The sequence below is a fragment of the Thermobia domestica genome, unplaced genomic scaffold, assembly GCF_964235325.1.
Source record: "Thermobia domestica unplaced genomic scaffold, izTheDome1.hap1.1 HAP1_SCAFFOLD_203, whole genome shotgun sequence".
In the NCBI taxonomy this organism is placed as follows: domain Eukaryota; kingdom Metazoa; phylum Arthropoda; class Insecta; order Zygentoma; family Lepismatidae; genus Thermobia; species Thermobia domestica.
The window spans coordinates 108630-122799 of record NW_027655929.1 but is presented as its reverse complement, the minus strand read 5'-3'; the positions used below and the strand labels follow the sequence as shown (position 1 = coordinate 122799).

General features: G+C 36.3%; 2 protein-coding genes across 2 annotated transcripts in view; one reads left to right on the top strand and one right to left on the bottom strand.

Moving 5' to 3' along the window:
* The window catches only part of LOC145676538 (putative ATP-dependent DNA helicase HFM1), a gene marked incomplete at its 3' end in the record, with an annotated part of 337334 nt that overhangs the window by 247150 nt on the left and 76014 nt on the right, over nucleotides 1–14170 (bottom strand). The gene's annotated exons all lie outside the window — the stretch shown is intronic.
* Nucleotides 1–14170, top strand: part of LOC145676539 (pro-resilin-like) — a 41609-nt gene that overhangs the window by 4651 nt on the left and 22788 nt on the right. The window contains exon 2 of the mRNA XM_081747368.1: nucleotides 7705–7827. Coding sequence (XP_081603494.1) covers nucleotides 7726–7827 — 102 coding nt within the window. The 5' untranslated portion in view covers nucleotides 7705–7725. The remainder of the gene's footprint in view (nucleotides 1–7704; nucleotides 7828–14170) is intronic.

Genomic DNA, 14170 nt, shown 5'->3' with positions numbered 1-14170 from the left:
TAAAGTATTTTCCTTCTCTTTCTTTATTCTTCTCTGTTTAACATTAAATTATTTAGAGTTGCGTGACAGAATAGAAAATGCATGCACCAAGCATAAGCATACTGTAAATGTCATCTTAAAACCCTCGTGACTAAATAGTGTTCGTGTCTTTAATTAATTTTCATCCCATACTCTTCGCAGTTTTTCTAAAGTTTTCTAACAGCATATTGATTTTAGTATGATAAGACTCCACAACAGAAGTACGAGTATCTTTTGCAATATAAATATACACATACTACATGTATCTAATCTCTCTAACTACTTCGAAATACAATCTTTTCTGTGTAGAATCTTCTTCACTATTCATTGTAAATATACGTATATTAAATAAATTAATGTGAAGCAACATTCCCCTCCAAATGTATTTTATTTCTTCCACTATGTTAACTCTTAGTCCTACTGTTGCTTCATACATAAGCTTTTGTTAAAGCTTATTTTGTTCTTTCATTAAAATCCTACTGGTTCGATCCCCGACGAAGTAAGTTTGTGGTGCACAACATTGTGTCCGTAGGTTTTCTAGGAGGAACTCCTATTCCCCTCCTATATTCTCATTCTACCAATTCTTCCATCATCATTCACTTGCCTTAATCATCCGTCTCCCTTAACCTAAAGGACATATTCGTGGGACGTTAATCTGGAAGATTCATTTTATTTCATGTATTCTATATGTTTTCTGAATTTCTTTGTCAGCAATATCGTTGTCTTCTTCAAAACATCCTTCGACCATTCTCCCCTTCACATATTTAATTCCAGACCGGGGACTATTCTTTCTTGGTATATTATTTACCTCTGTTGATTTTCATTTTTTTTAAATCTACAATTTCATTTATCAAACTGGTCCAGAAGTATCGTAAATCCTTTATCGTCCTCACATATTTTGTTTTTAAATTGAACTCTAGACTATATGGCCTTTCCCCACTCTCATGCAAGTCCTCAATATATTATTTATTTATTCTTAAAACTTCCTTTTACTTGCGGATTATCTTAACATTGCTATTTGTTACTACCATTGCAATCTTGTCCTCCAAATTTCCATATATTTCAACTCCCTGTATATTTTCTCACATTTCTATAATTAACTCACTGTACGGAACTCGAAAGCTCAATATTGTATTCACCAAAGCTCTCTATTAATTTGTGTTCTTAGCCAACTAGACCCAGTTTTCTACTTTGAATTCCTATTTCTAACAGAAATTCGAGGAATTCCTCGAATTCCTAATAATCACACAATCTATGTATAAAGATTTCCCATGTACAAAGATATTTTAGATTTCATTTATCCTTTCCTGATATGGTCCATTAGTTACTATTTTATTTTCCTCTCCCTATTTCTTCTGTCGCCACCTCTCTACCACATATTTGAGCTCATTCGTGGCTAAGCGGTTAGCGTACGCGCCCTTGGCGTGGGAAATCCGGGTTCGATTCCCGGCTGGAGCTTATGTGGTTCGGATTCAATAGGTCCTGTGTTATATAGCCTCGCTGCTGAAAGGGACATTAAACTCAAAATCAAATCAACTCTACCACATATCTTAGAATAAAATTTCTTTTGAGAGAATGTCTTAGCCAATTTCCTTGCTTTTCCTACATGTTTTTCGGCGTTCCCCTATTCTCCCCTTTCTTCAACAGTGTCCTCGATTCTTCTCAATATCCCCGTCTTTAACACTCCTAATCGTCTTTCTTACTTTTCTGTAGAATTTGGTTGTACTTTTTGCAACACTAGAACGCTGTTGTCATAAAACATTTGAGTTTTTTCTCCTACTTTGTCGCTCAAAGAGTGACAAACGCAACGCTTCTCATTTTTTCCTTTCTTATCTTTCTCGTTCATACACATTTGAGACGATGTTCTTACGGACCCTAGAATCTACCCGTTTCAGGCAACAAGGATGTTAGTGCTATTAGTACTAGTAGTAGTAATATTAGTGTTAATATTATTTAATAACTTTCAAATAAGCTTTTAAGAACAAAAAAAAAAAAAGATCATGTGTTCAATTTCTAGTAATACTGCAGTTTATGTTGTTTAGATCCCACGTTAAACTACATAAAATTTTACCTCTGAAAAAAAATGAACATCAAATCAACCGTCAACTAAACTACAATCTATCTATTAAAATGCTACAATAGCAATAAAAGCGCATGAGCTCCAATCTCTAACTTTCGATTTCAAACCTTTGATTTACGGGTATTTGTGATTTCACGTTTAAGAAAGACAAATATTTTAAAGTATGTGTACTTTAAATAAATTATTTATTAAATAGATCTTTTTTCATAAAGTTTATTTTCTAAAATTATTGTTCAAAGCCTTTGTATTTTAATAAGCCTTCTCCAAAAACAATGCAAATGAATCCTGCTGTCATCTTTGGAGTTCTTTTAAACTATACGCTTGTGGGCGTTTATATGTTTGTGGCTAATCCTTACGACAATGAGATCTCGGAAACTACAGGCTCTAGAAAGATGACGTTTTCGCTGATCGATTGCAAATTTTGCATAGATTGTCCAGTTCTAATTGAATATTTAAAAAAACATGGATATTATTTCTTTATTACATTTTTACGAGTAACCTGAAAGTGTTGAATTTTTTTTTAACTAAAGCATCATATCCTATTCATTACACATTCCAACACCACATAATTGTATACAGGGGTTGCATATCTCTCAGGCGTTTGTTTCATGGCCAAATGACAATGAAAAACGAAGGATAACCATTTCTTCAGTCTAAGAAGAATATTTATTATTTGGAAAAAAATAAATGAAATCTTTAAGTTTTACGTCCCACGGTTATACAGGTTAGGCTAAAGGAGACGGTGATGATGAGAGATGAGTGAAAATGGTGGAATGAAGAAAGTAGGAGGAAATGAGAGAACCCCGAGAAAACCCATGAGGACGTTGTTTGTCCACCACAAAGTCCACACGGCGCGAGCTGGAATCGAACAAGGGGCCCCAAGCACCGGAGGTGAACGCTCTACCACTGAGCCACCGCACCCCCCATAATTTATTGTTTGGATTGTTTTGCCCAATGAACACCATATAGGCTATCACTGTCATTATAATTAATTGTGTATGTAATGTGCTTGCTTATTACATACTGCACGCGAGAAGAAAGAAAACACTGATCATACATGAATTAAGAACTCCAACCGGAAGTAGGCTCAAATCTTGCAAATGATGCGAGATATTGAAAAAGTAATCAAAAAAATCTCCCCTTTACGGTATCTCTTGCCGATTTTTATCAAAACGTCTTTCACTTGTGTCTGTAAAGGGACATGTACAGATGTGAGGAATAACAAGGAGATTCATGCTCATATGTGAATCATGCGCCGTGTAGAGAGCGCAGGTTCAGCTAGTCTATATATTAAAATGCTAAGTTTATATGTTGTCCGCAATCCTTTCGACAATGAAATCTCGAAAACTACAAGTGCTAGAAACGTGCCGTTTTCGCTGGTCGATTCTAAATTTTGTGTAGATTGTCCAGTTTTCATCCAAATTTTCAAAAACCGTGTCTGTCGTTATTGTCCTATTCAATATTTTAGGGGCCGTTTTGAGCCCATAAGATTACCATTGTTCCAGACCGAAAATACGCTTTTAGGTAACTAGGAGAAAAATAACCTATGGCGGGTTGACGGACAATGCAGGCGCTATGATTAAATCTGAATGGCAAAACCTATTGCATGGTGGCAATTTTAAAGGTTTCAAGAGACCCAATGAGGCGTACTCGGACGGATATCGATTTATTAGAAAAAAATGTTTCCACTTGATATCGTGTTACTTCTACAAATTTGCTACAAACTCACTCCAACATCTATACATAGCATTCACTTCCTTTGTGAGACTCCTATCCTTTACTTGAGTGAGTAAGGAGACATGCACAGTGGGAAGATTCGTGGTCATAACAGAACGATGCACTGAGTAGACAACGCAGGTTCAGCTAGTCTATATATTAAAATGCTAGGTTTATGTGTTCGTCTCCAAGGAAAGTTTATATGTTTGTCTCCAATCCTTTCGACAATGAGATCTCGAAAACCACAAGTGCTAGAAACGTGCGGTTTTCACAGGTCGAATCCAAAGTTTGTGTAGATTGTCTAGTTCCAGTTTTAAAAACATGATCGGTATTTCTTTATTACATTTTTAAGATGTACCCTGGAAGTGTTTAAATTTTTTTTAGAAAGTAAAGCACCATATCCTACGAGTTCCTACATTCCAACATCACACAATTGTATACATGAGTAGTATATCTCTCAGGCGTTTGTTTCATTCCAACTGATAATGAAAAACGAAAGATAACCAGTTCTCCAGTCTAAGAAGTATCTTTCTTGTTGGAGTGTTTTGCCCAATGAATACCGTATACCACTGACATTATAATTAATCGTGCGCGTAATGTATTCGCTTATTACGTACTGCACGCGAGAAGAAAGAAAACACTGATCATACATGAATTAAGAACTCCAACCGGAAGTAGGCTTAAATCTTGCAAATGATGCGAGATATTGAAAAATTAATCAAAAAAATCTCCCCTTTACGGTATCTCTTGCCGATTTTTATCAAAACGTCTTTCACTTGTGTCTGTAAAGGGACATGTACAGATGTGAGGAATAACAAGGAGATGCATGCTCATATGTGAATCATGCGCCGTGTAGAGAGCGCAGGTTCAGCTAGTCTATATATTAAAATGCTAGGTTTATGTGTTTGTCTCCAAGGAAAGTTTATATGTTTGTCTCCAATCCTTTCGACAATGAGATCTCGAAAACCACAAGTGCTAGAAACGTGCGGTTTTCACAGGTCGAATCCAAAGTTTGTGTAGATTGTCTAGTTCCAGTTTTAAAAACATGATCGGTATTTCTTTATTACATTTTTAAGATGTACCCTGGAAGTGTTTAAATTTTTTTTAGAAAGTAAAGCACCATATCCTACGAGTTCCTACATTCCAACATCACATAATTGTATACATGAGTAGTATATCTCTCAGGCGTTTGTTTCATTCCAACTGATAATGAAAAACGAAAGATAACCAGTTCTCCAGTCTAAGAAGTATCTTTCTTGTTGGAGTGTTTTGCCCAATGAATACCGTATACCACTGACATTATAATTAATCGTGCGCGTAATGTATTCGCTTATTACATACTGCATGCAAGAAGAAAGAAAACACTGAACATATGAATTTGAAACTCCATCCAGAAGTAGGCTCAAATCTTGCAAACGGTGTGAGATATTGAAAAATAATCGAAAAAAATCTCCCCTTTACGGTACACCTTGCCGATTTTTATCAAGACGTCTTTCACTTATCTCTTCTAAAGGGGCTTGAACAGATGTTGTGAGGAATGACAAGGAGATTTACACTCGTGAATGATGCGCTGTGTAGAGAACGCAGGTTCAGCTAGTCATAATGAAAAAGACAAATAGTCGAGTTCTTGTTTACTACCTTACACGAATATACACTGACCAACCAGAACATTACGACTACCTGTCTAATATCTGGTGTTCAACTTCGCTTCACAGAACATTAATAGTGCGGCTTGTTGTGGAAGTAATGAGATCTTGCTAGGTCGCGAGCGGCATGGCGCAACACATCTGCACATTAAAATTCTTAATTCTTGTAACTTTCACGGAGGGGGGCAATGAGATCTGATCTGACGTTCAATAACATCACAAATGTTTTTAATTGGGTTAAGATTGAGAGAGTTTGGAGGCCTTTGTAGCAATTGAAATTCATCATTGTGCTGTTCGAACCACTGCAGCACAACGTTGAGCTATGACAAAGAGCATTGTCCTGCTGGAATATTCTATTCACAGCTTGAAATATAGCCTATATGAATGGGAGTTCGTGATCAGCAATGACCTGTCAATGGCTAGGATCATCATGGTGAACTTCACATGCACTACCGGGAGTTAAAGTGAAGGGGAACGCGGGGGACGCCGTACCTCACCTCCAGAAAATATGTACTGCGCCCCCCCCCCCAGTTCCTAAAAAAGAAACAATGGGCAAAGACAAACAAGGGAACGGTGAGACGTCATGCCGCTATAGACAGTCCCCCTACCTGTTCAGATCCACTTTTACCCCTGCTACTGGGTCTATCGATGACCTTGCAAATGTTCTCCAAACTATAATTGAGCCACCAATTGCCTTTAGTTATCCCCTGAAAGAAGACAAATTCTGACCAGGTCTTAGCTGTGATGAAGACATCGTCATTCATCGGACCATGCAACATTCTGCATTGTTCTACGATCTTAGGACGATAGGCACGTGCCCGATTCCCGTCTTTGTCGATGATGCCGTGCGGTAACAATTGGTAGATGTGTGAGATGTCGGATGCAGAGGCCATCTGTACGGTAAATTGTGTGCTCACATGCTTGCGTGTACGGCTCGCAATGAAAATGAGTACGTGTGTACGTGTGTACGGCGTAATGAAATTGTGTGTACGGCTCGTGCTTTGTCCATGGTTAAAGTTTGTTGTTAATAGTGCCAAAGTTATCGCCTAGCCTGGTTTACCAACCTCAACAGTCTACAACATCCGACATATTTAATGATGTGTGGTCACCCCATGTCTCGTGGTTTGGTGTGGTGTGATGCACCGTTCTTTTTCCACTTTTTGAAGACACTAACTATGGCAGCTCGCCTAGCCGTTTGGCCATCACAATCTGGCCCTTATCAAAGCCCTATACATCGCCAGCTTTCCCATTCTACACACAGACACCATATTGACTGATCGAGTGTGATTCCTGTTACCGTCTGGTGAGGGTTTTGCTGTGCTCCGTGTCTCTTCGTCAACCCAATGACTTTGTTGAAAAAGTAGCGCGTAGTCGAAATCTTTCAGATGGTATATGTAACTTGCAATATCAGAAAGGGAAAATGCCTAACTTTAGCCTTTATGTGGACAAGCTCATACAGGACGTCATACAAAGGAAATCCACGATTATGTTATCAGCACATCTTATTAGGCCACGGAGATTTTACAGAGACATGGGTAATGGTGGTAAATCTCCAAAGGAAAAAAAAAACTGTACGCAGTTCTATTTGGCGAATGGAGTGACCATGGGAGAATGGGAGAATACACCGTCATGTGTATTAAGGTGAATTCTGCGTTGTGGAAAAACGCGATTGACGAAAACTCGCTTATTCCTGTGCGAATGGGGCTATGACGTTCGACCTGTTACCGTTTTTCAAACGTGGACAACTGCTACTTTTGATGTTGCAGGTCTACATGAAACTTCGTCACTCTTTCGTGAATATCCTACATTTCTGCTTGAAAAATCCATCAAAATAGCGTATAAACTAAACATGATATCAAAACGAAAGCTTGGGAAATTTTACAATTATTCAAGTATTATTAGGAACCTCCGTAGCCTCAAGACAAAATACTCATTTTCATTGCGTATTTTCGCCGATTCAGATTCTCATAAAAACGCAATACCGTCGATAGAAGCTCTGCTCTAGGTTTGAGTCTCACTTTTCTAGAAACTGTCGTCCTTCAAAATCTCAGTCACGAAAAGGCATCAAGCAAATATCATAATTACAATAATATTTTATCGAAGTACAATATATAGAAACGTAATAATACATTAGCAATAACTTAATAACGTGATGTCAAAGTATATAATATTGTAATTAAAATTTAGTTTTGTTGAAAGAAGAATAACAAATGTTTATTATGGTTGTGCTTTCATTTATTTCAGTGTTCCTACAAATCCTGCGCCATGTTGAGAGAATTAGTAATTCTAGTAGCTGCCATCCTTATGTTGTCAGAGTCACGGCCACAATTGGGAACAAACAGTGTGGACAACGAAGCTCCTATGCCAGTAAGTCCAGTTTCTTTTAACCAGAGTTCAAAATATTAAATGTAAATTCGGCTCAAAATAAACTGAATTCATTATATTTAAGAAGTATTCAAATCAAAACATACTTTAACTAATCTAACTGTAGATTTAAATTCTTCCATTTGTCAAAATCTGAACTGAATATTTTTAGTTGGATCTACATTGAGCTACTTAGATTCAGAACGCCGAGAATTTTATAAACCTTACGCAGATAGAATGTGTCATTTTAGCAAAATAAAAGTATAATACGTTTATTTGGTAATCTAATTGAATGCTTCAATCTATCATCACTTCAACGTTTAATTTTATCTTGCTTTCGTTTACCTTTTTCTTTTTTTTTCTTTTCCTTTGTTTGTTAATAACGTAATGTATTGACCGTCTAATCGTTATTAAAGCAAATCTGTTCAAATTAAGAAGCTTTTTAGTAGCTAAATTGTTACCATTACGCGCGTCGTGCCAAGTTTAATTCTCAGTACCTCATGTTAAACTAACTGCAAATTCGTATCGTGATGAAAACATAAATAAAACTTCAAACAGATTATATAAATTATTAAAATAAATTGTCAAATACTTGTAATTGTTCTTTAAAAATTATGAGCAGTTGCTATAAAATAATATCTAAAACGTATGCTCATCAAGGAGGCCTTCCCTTGCAAATGTCAGAGGCCTAGGCCTCCTTAAAACTATTATTATTATTATTATTATTACTATTATTATTATTTAGTTTTCAGCATTCAATAGTGATTTTTTAAAAATGAAAATCTCGACAGTGATAAAATAACAATAACTTCTCTAGAGATTTTTTTAAAATGATCTTTTAAAAGAAAATACGAATTTACCGACCTTCTTTAAATATCCTTTGGCAACAACAAAAAAGTTAAGTCCATTGATAGTACGGCAATTTAGCATTTTTGAGATATTTGATTATTTCCATAAAAACGTAGTTGATAACAATGGAGCCTCTTGAAATTTGTATGGTGGCCCATAAAATCCTGCAGTCCTATGTATAGAATACATTATATTGTTTTCAGTAAAATAGGCAAACGGAATTTTTAATTCATGATTAAAGAAAAACTATGTTCGTAAATTTTCGAATATGAGCATCTATGGATCAGCCGGTTCATTTGACTCTTCAACGATCACTAACAAAACGCGCCTTGCAATTACAAGATCTTGACTTTGATTACAATGGTGGAATGCCGAAAGTGAAAGAAACAGGGGGCGGATTCAGGGGAAGCGATCGGGGCGATCGCTCCCCCTCCCAGAAGAGGAAACTTTCTTATTTTATATACGGTATATAAATAAAACCCATCCCAAAGTTTGGAGCCCTTAAAAGTAGCAGTATGACAACCCACCGCTCTCCCCCAGAAGTCGGTCCTGGATCCGCCACTGGAAAGAAAACGGGTGAATCCAGAGAAAACCCATGCACATAGTGTTTGTCTACCACAAAGTTGACTTGGCGGGAGCTGGGATCAAACTTGGGTCCCAAGTGCCACGGATGAGCGCTCTACCACAGAATCACGTCGGATCATTTTAAGAGCGCTAGTAGGGTTTACTGTTGCATACGATACGAAACGAAACAGGATTTTCTTGATAAGATACTCGACGAGAAAAAAATGAATCTTTGTTTTACGTCCCACGCTTATGCCGGCTAGGCTAAAGGAGATAGTGATGATGAGAAATGAATGAAATGGTAGAATAAAGAAGTGGAAGGAAATGGAAGAACTCCGAGAAAACCCAACCACCCGGTGTTTGTCCACCACAAAGTTCACTTGGCGCGAGTTGAGATCGAACCTAGGACCCCATGCACCAGAAGTGAACGCTCTACCACTGAGCCACCGCAGCCCCCACGATACTAGGAATAAAGCTTCTAATACAAAATTATACATATTTCGAGTAGAGAATACGAATTTGACGAATCCATTTCGAGACGAGATAACCCTAAATCGCGACTCGTGGGTAATACTAGTGTAATTTGCTTGCTTGTTCAATTTGAAAATACAAACAAGTAAATAAGTACGGTAGTTTAAATAAAGTCGAAGTAATGCACATAAAATTCAGAAAAAAAAGTGTAAATTTATATATATACATTAACGGCTATCTACAAACCCTTTTACGTGGAAGGATCAAAATAAAAATCTTAACTCTCAAAAACATTTTTTTATTTTAAAGTTTTTCAAGTGAACTCACAAACAGGCAAAGCACGATAACTGCAAAGACAACTAAATGGAGTAGACACCCAGAGACAATCATATAAGTGGACTAATAAATATGCTTTCGCTTTCGAGAAAAAAACAGGCTCTTCATCACAATTGTGCAACAATCTTCACATTTGCATCAATAGATAAAAGCATTAAGGCAACACGTAAAACCAATTTTCCTCAAGTATTACCTGTTGATCCTTTCTATAATTTTTACGAGATAAACAAATTCAATAAAAGACCAACTTCCTTCTTTGGTGAAGACAATTGTCAACTTGTATAACAAATGTTTGCACGCAAGAATGGAACTTAAAAGTCTTACAGCTAAACTCCTTAAAGATAAAAAAAAGAATGAAATCGAACAATTAAGCTACAAAAGATGTCATTTCATTTACATCAAATAGAGCTTAAGGATGGAATTTACAAGTCAACTGCCAATAATAAATTCAAAACAAATATCCACGCAATTGTCGGATGCCACAACTACTTGCATATTTTCTTCGTTACCTCATAAGGTTATCACATAAACTTTATTGAGGATATCAATGTATTAAAGTTATCGGCTAAAACCAAACTGGTTTTTCCACTCTTTTGGGCTTTTCGAAACTTACATTTCATCTTAATGGAAAAAGAGACTGTAAACTAACTGCTTCGGTAGTGCATGGAAAAATTCCTGCAATGCCTGAATGCAGTTTTGACCTTTGTTGGCTCTGAATACTAATGGAAATTAGCATTAGTATCAGAGTATCCTATTGTTTACTAGCTGGTGTTTAATATCTTTTATAGCATAGATGCTATACGAGGAATGATCATAAGATTAAACGTGTCATCCAGTTATGTGCTCTCTAATATTCTAAACTTACCATTTTAGAAGAAAATTACGATTGTTTCAAACTTGCTTGGACAGATGTTATCATTACTTAAGAACTCTTAAGTTTAAACTCAAGTCATCATGTGAGTCAAGATATCATGCAAGCTTGTTTCTGAACCAACGCTCTTTGCTTGGAAATTTCCGGAAGTCATTTCTTTTTCTTTTTCTTTTCTTTTTTTTTTAACTGTCTTCTGAGCTCTTAAAGAAAATCTGAAGAAATGTTCAAAGAACAAACATATTCACGTCGACAACCATGTAAATACAGTAGCCATGCGATAAGGAATTCTGATAAATTAGGTAGTGGAATCCGTCTTTATGCGTAATCACTAGACGAACCAGCGAGAACAGAGTGACCAGTTTATTTGCCAAGCGATTTAAGATTGTATAAAATACCTGGAAATCAATGGGTCACGGTGAGGAGTAGGTTGAGAACTAGGATTAGGGATACGACATATACAAAAACAGTGATAGTGGTTACATTACCGAGATATTCACATGTAAATTAACCCCTTACCGCATGCCGTGCCATATATGGCACATACCCTTTTTTCACTTTAGTTTTTTTGTGATTTATTAAAGGCATCCAATGACAGTTTTGTCTGCTATGTGAGATATTAACGTATAGAAATAAGATATTTTGGTGTCATCTGGCATGTTCTTTGTGAGTTGTAAGTGTGTCATATATGGCACTTACTTATTTCTCGTCGGAATTAAGTGAAAAATCTAAAATTAAAGTTTTAATTCATTTTTCAAGTTCCCATATAAGGATTTCCAATACTGATTTTTTTTTTTTTTTCGCTAAAAGAAAAAATCATGCAGAAAGAGGTTAATATTTCTAGAATAACCTGATTGATATGCAACCCAAATCACTGTTTGCTTTTGTTCGGTTGTCTACAACAGGGGTATTCAACTCTATTTTTATCAACTCTATCACAATTTCATCGAGTTGCTTCCAAAAGTCCCACGTTCAGGTCTAATTTAGACCCAAGAAACAAGGAACAGGATACACAGAATAGAACAAAGATTTTGAAAAGTGCATGATGTATGGACATTCAGCTACTCATGGGACGGGCAAAATTTGTAAATAGTCTCCGAAAGGAAAACTGAAAACGGTCGTTAAGTTTGGTTCTTAGTTTATTTTAGCCCGTAGTATTATAATTGGCCATCACTGCAATGGTCCAACAGAAACTATCAGGTTTCAAAGTTGAGAACCTAGCCATATTTGTCTTATAGTCCATTGATTTATACGAAGAACTATATTTCTGTTGTCTGTGAAATGGACTAGAATTTTAATACGATCACTCGTATGATCACTAGTCACCACATGTCCACTGCTTTTTCAAAATGAATTTGCTTGGTTGGCTGATTTGGATTTTTGCGTCGCCTCTAAAACTTTCCGGACCCGGGTTGGGTGTGGCTAGATACATTTGGCCTGGATTGGGTTTGGACTGAAGAATTCAGCCCGTGCAGGTCTCTAGTTTGAAGTATCTGTGTTTCAAAATTATGTCCTATGTTATAGTTAAAATCATATGTGGCTATAAACACAAAAATGAGATGTATATACTATCAGACATGTATAAATAGCATAATACCCATCTCCAATCAATTGGTGACGCCCTTCCAATATTTGTACGTATCTGTTTCTTTCATAGATCCAATATGCTCGTGCGTAGTAAAATGTCATTTTGAATGAAATCTCCTTTATTTGCCTTTCCTTTTGGTCATTTCTGTATTTCCTTGGAATAAAAATTGCGATAACAGCCTTCAAAACTATAAAAACGTGTATTTTAATCATCTTGACAATTACCTACTTGAACACTGCACCTTAAGCAAACACAACAATTTATACACGATGACAACTTGTTATTAAAACATTTCTTCGTCACAGTATATGAATGATACTAGTGAATAAACGAATTATAAAACATCATGTTTGAGTACGAAAAAAGTTTTTAAAAATCCACTTCCTACGCCGATGGAATTACTAAGGACTCCGTCATTTTACAGTGTATAGCCACGTGCCTACAAAACATTAGAGAACAGTGTGGATCGAAGTTAGGAAGCACAATAAGTATTCCTCCCTTCTACCGTACTTCCTTCCTTAATTACTAGTTGTAATCAAGCTATGGAATAATAATAAGTTATGGTGTTGCGTAAGCTCTCAACAGCTGCTCACGTAATACAATTACAGGAAGCAAGAAACAAACAAAAAATATCTGTTTGTTATTGTGTCAATGTTTGAGTAACGAGAAGACAATGAACAAAATTACAAAATATTCAGCCTAAGCCAAAGAAATTTCGGGTGGAGTGGGGGAATATCGAACGAAGAACATTGTGAAATCATTAAAAGGTTCGGCTTCTGACTCATGCGATATATGATAATAACCAATAGCAAAATTAATTCAACAACAGTGAACAAACAAACCTTAGTAGGGTAGGCAAGACATACAAAAATCAAATGAAATCTTTCAGTTTTATTTATGTCTCACAATTGTGCCGTATGGGCTAAAGAAGACGGTAATGAGAATGAATGCAATGGTGGAATGAAGAAAGCGGAATGGCACAAAAGAACCTCGAGGAAACCTATCCACATAGTGTTTCTTCACCACAAACCTCATTTGGCGCGAACTGGAATCGAACCAGTGACCCTATGCACCAGAAGTGAACGGTTTACTACTTTTAATTAGTATTTATTGCAAAATAACATAATACAACAAAAATTAACAGAAAAACATCTTACAAAATTAAGCAGAGCAGAGAAGTGGCAAGACTGAAGCTGACAGGACGAGAACACGCAGTCACACAGCAGAAATTACATTACTGACCCAACAGAAAAGTATATTGCAATACGTTATGGGCGACGTACAGAAAACAATACGTTCAAAATAATTAGTTAAAAAAATCGTTGTTCAGTGGTTGATTTACGGGTACGTTGTAAAAAGTTGGAGTAGGTACGAGTATCAAGAATAGAAGAATCACGATGATTACCACTGAGCTCCTAACAAGAAGTACAGGAACGGTAGTAGTAATATATCTGATATAGTGGCTTATCGAAGGATTGGTAGACGTTGTAACATCTCTCCCCTCTTGAATCTTTCATATACTATTGAATTCGAAATGATTGCAATTTTCTTAAACTGTAATACCCTCACTATGTGAAGAAGAGCTAATTTATATTTATGTCTTTAACATCGTTTCCAAATATTTAAAAGAACGAAATTGGCTATAGGATTGGTATTCATCCTGGGCTACG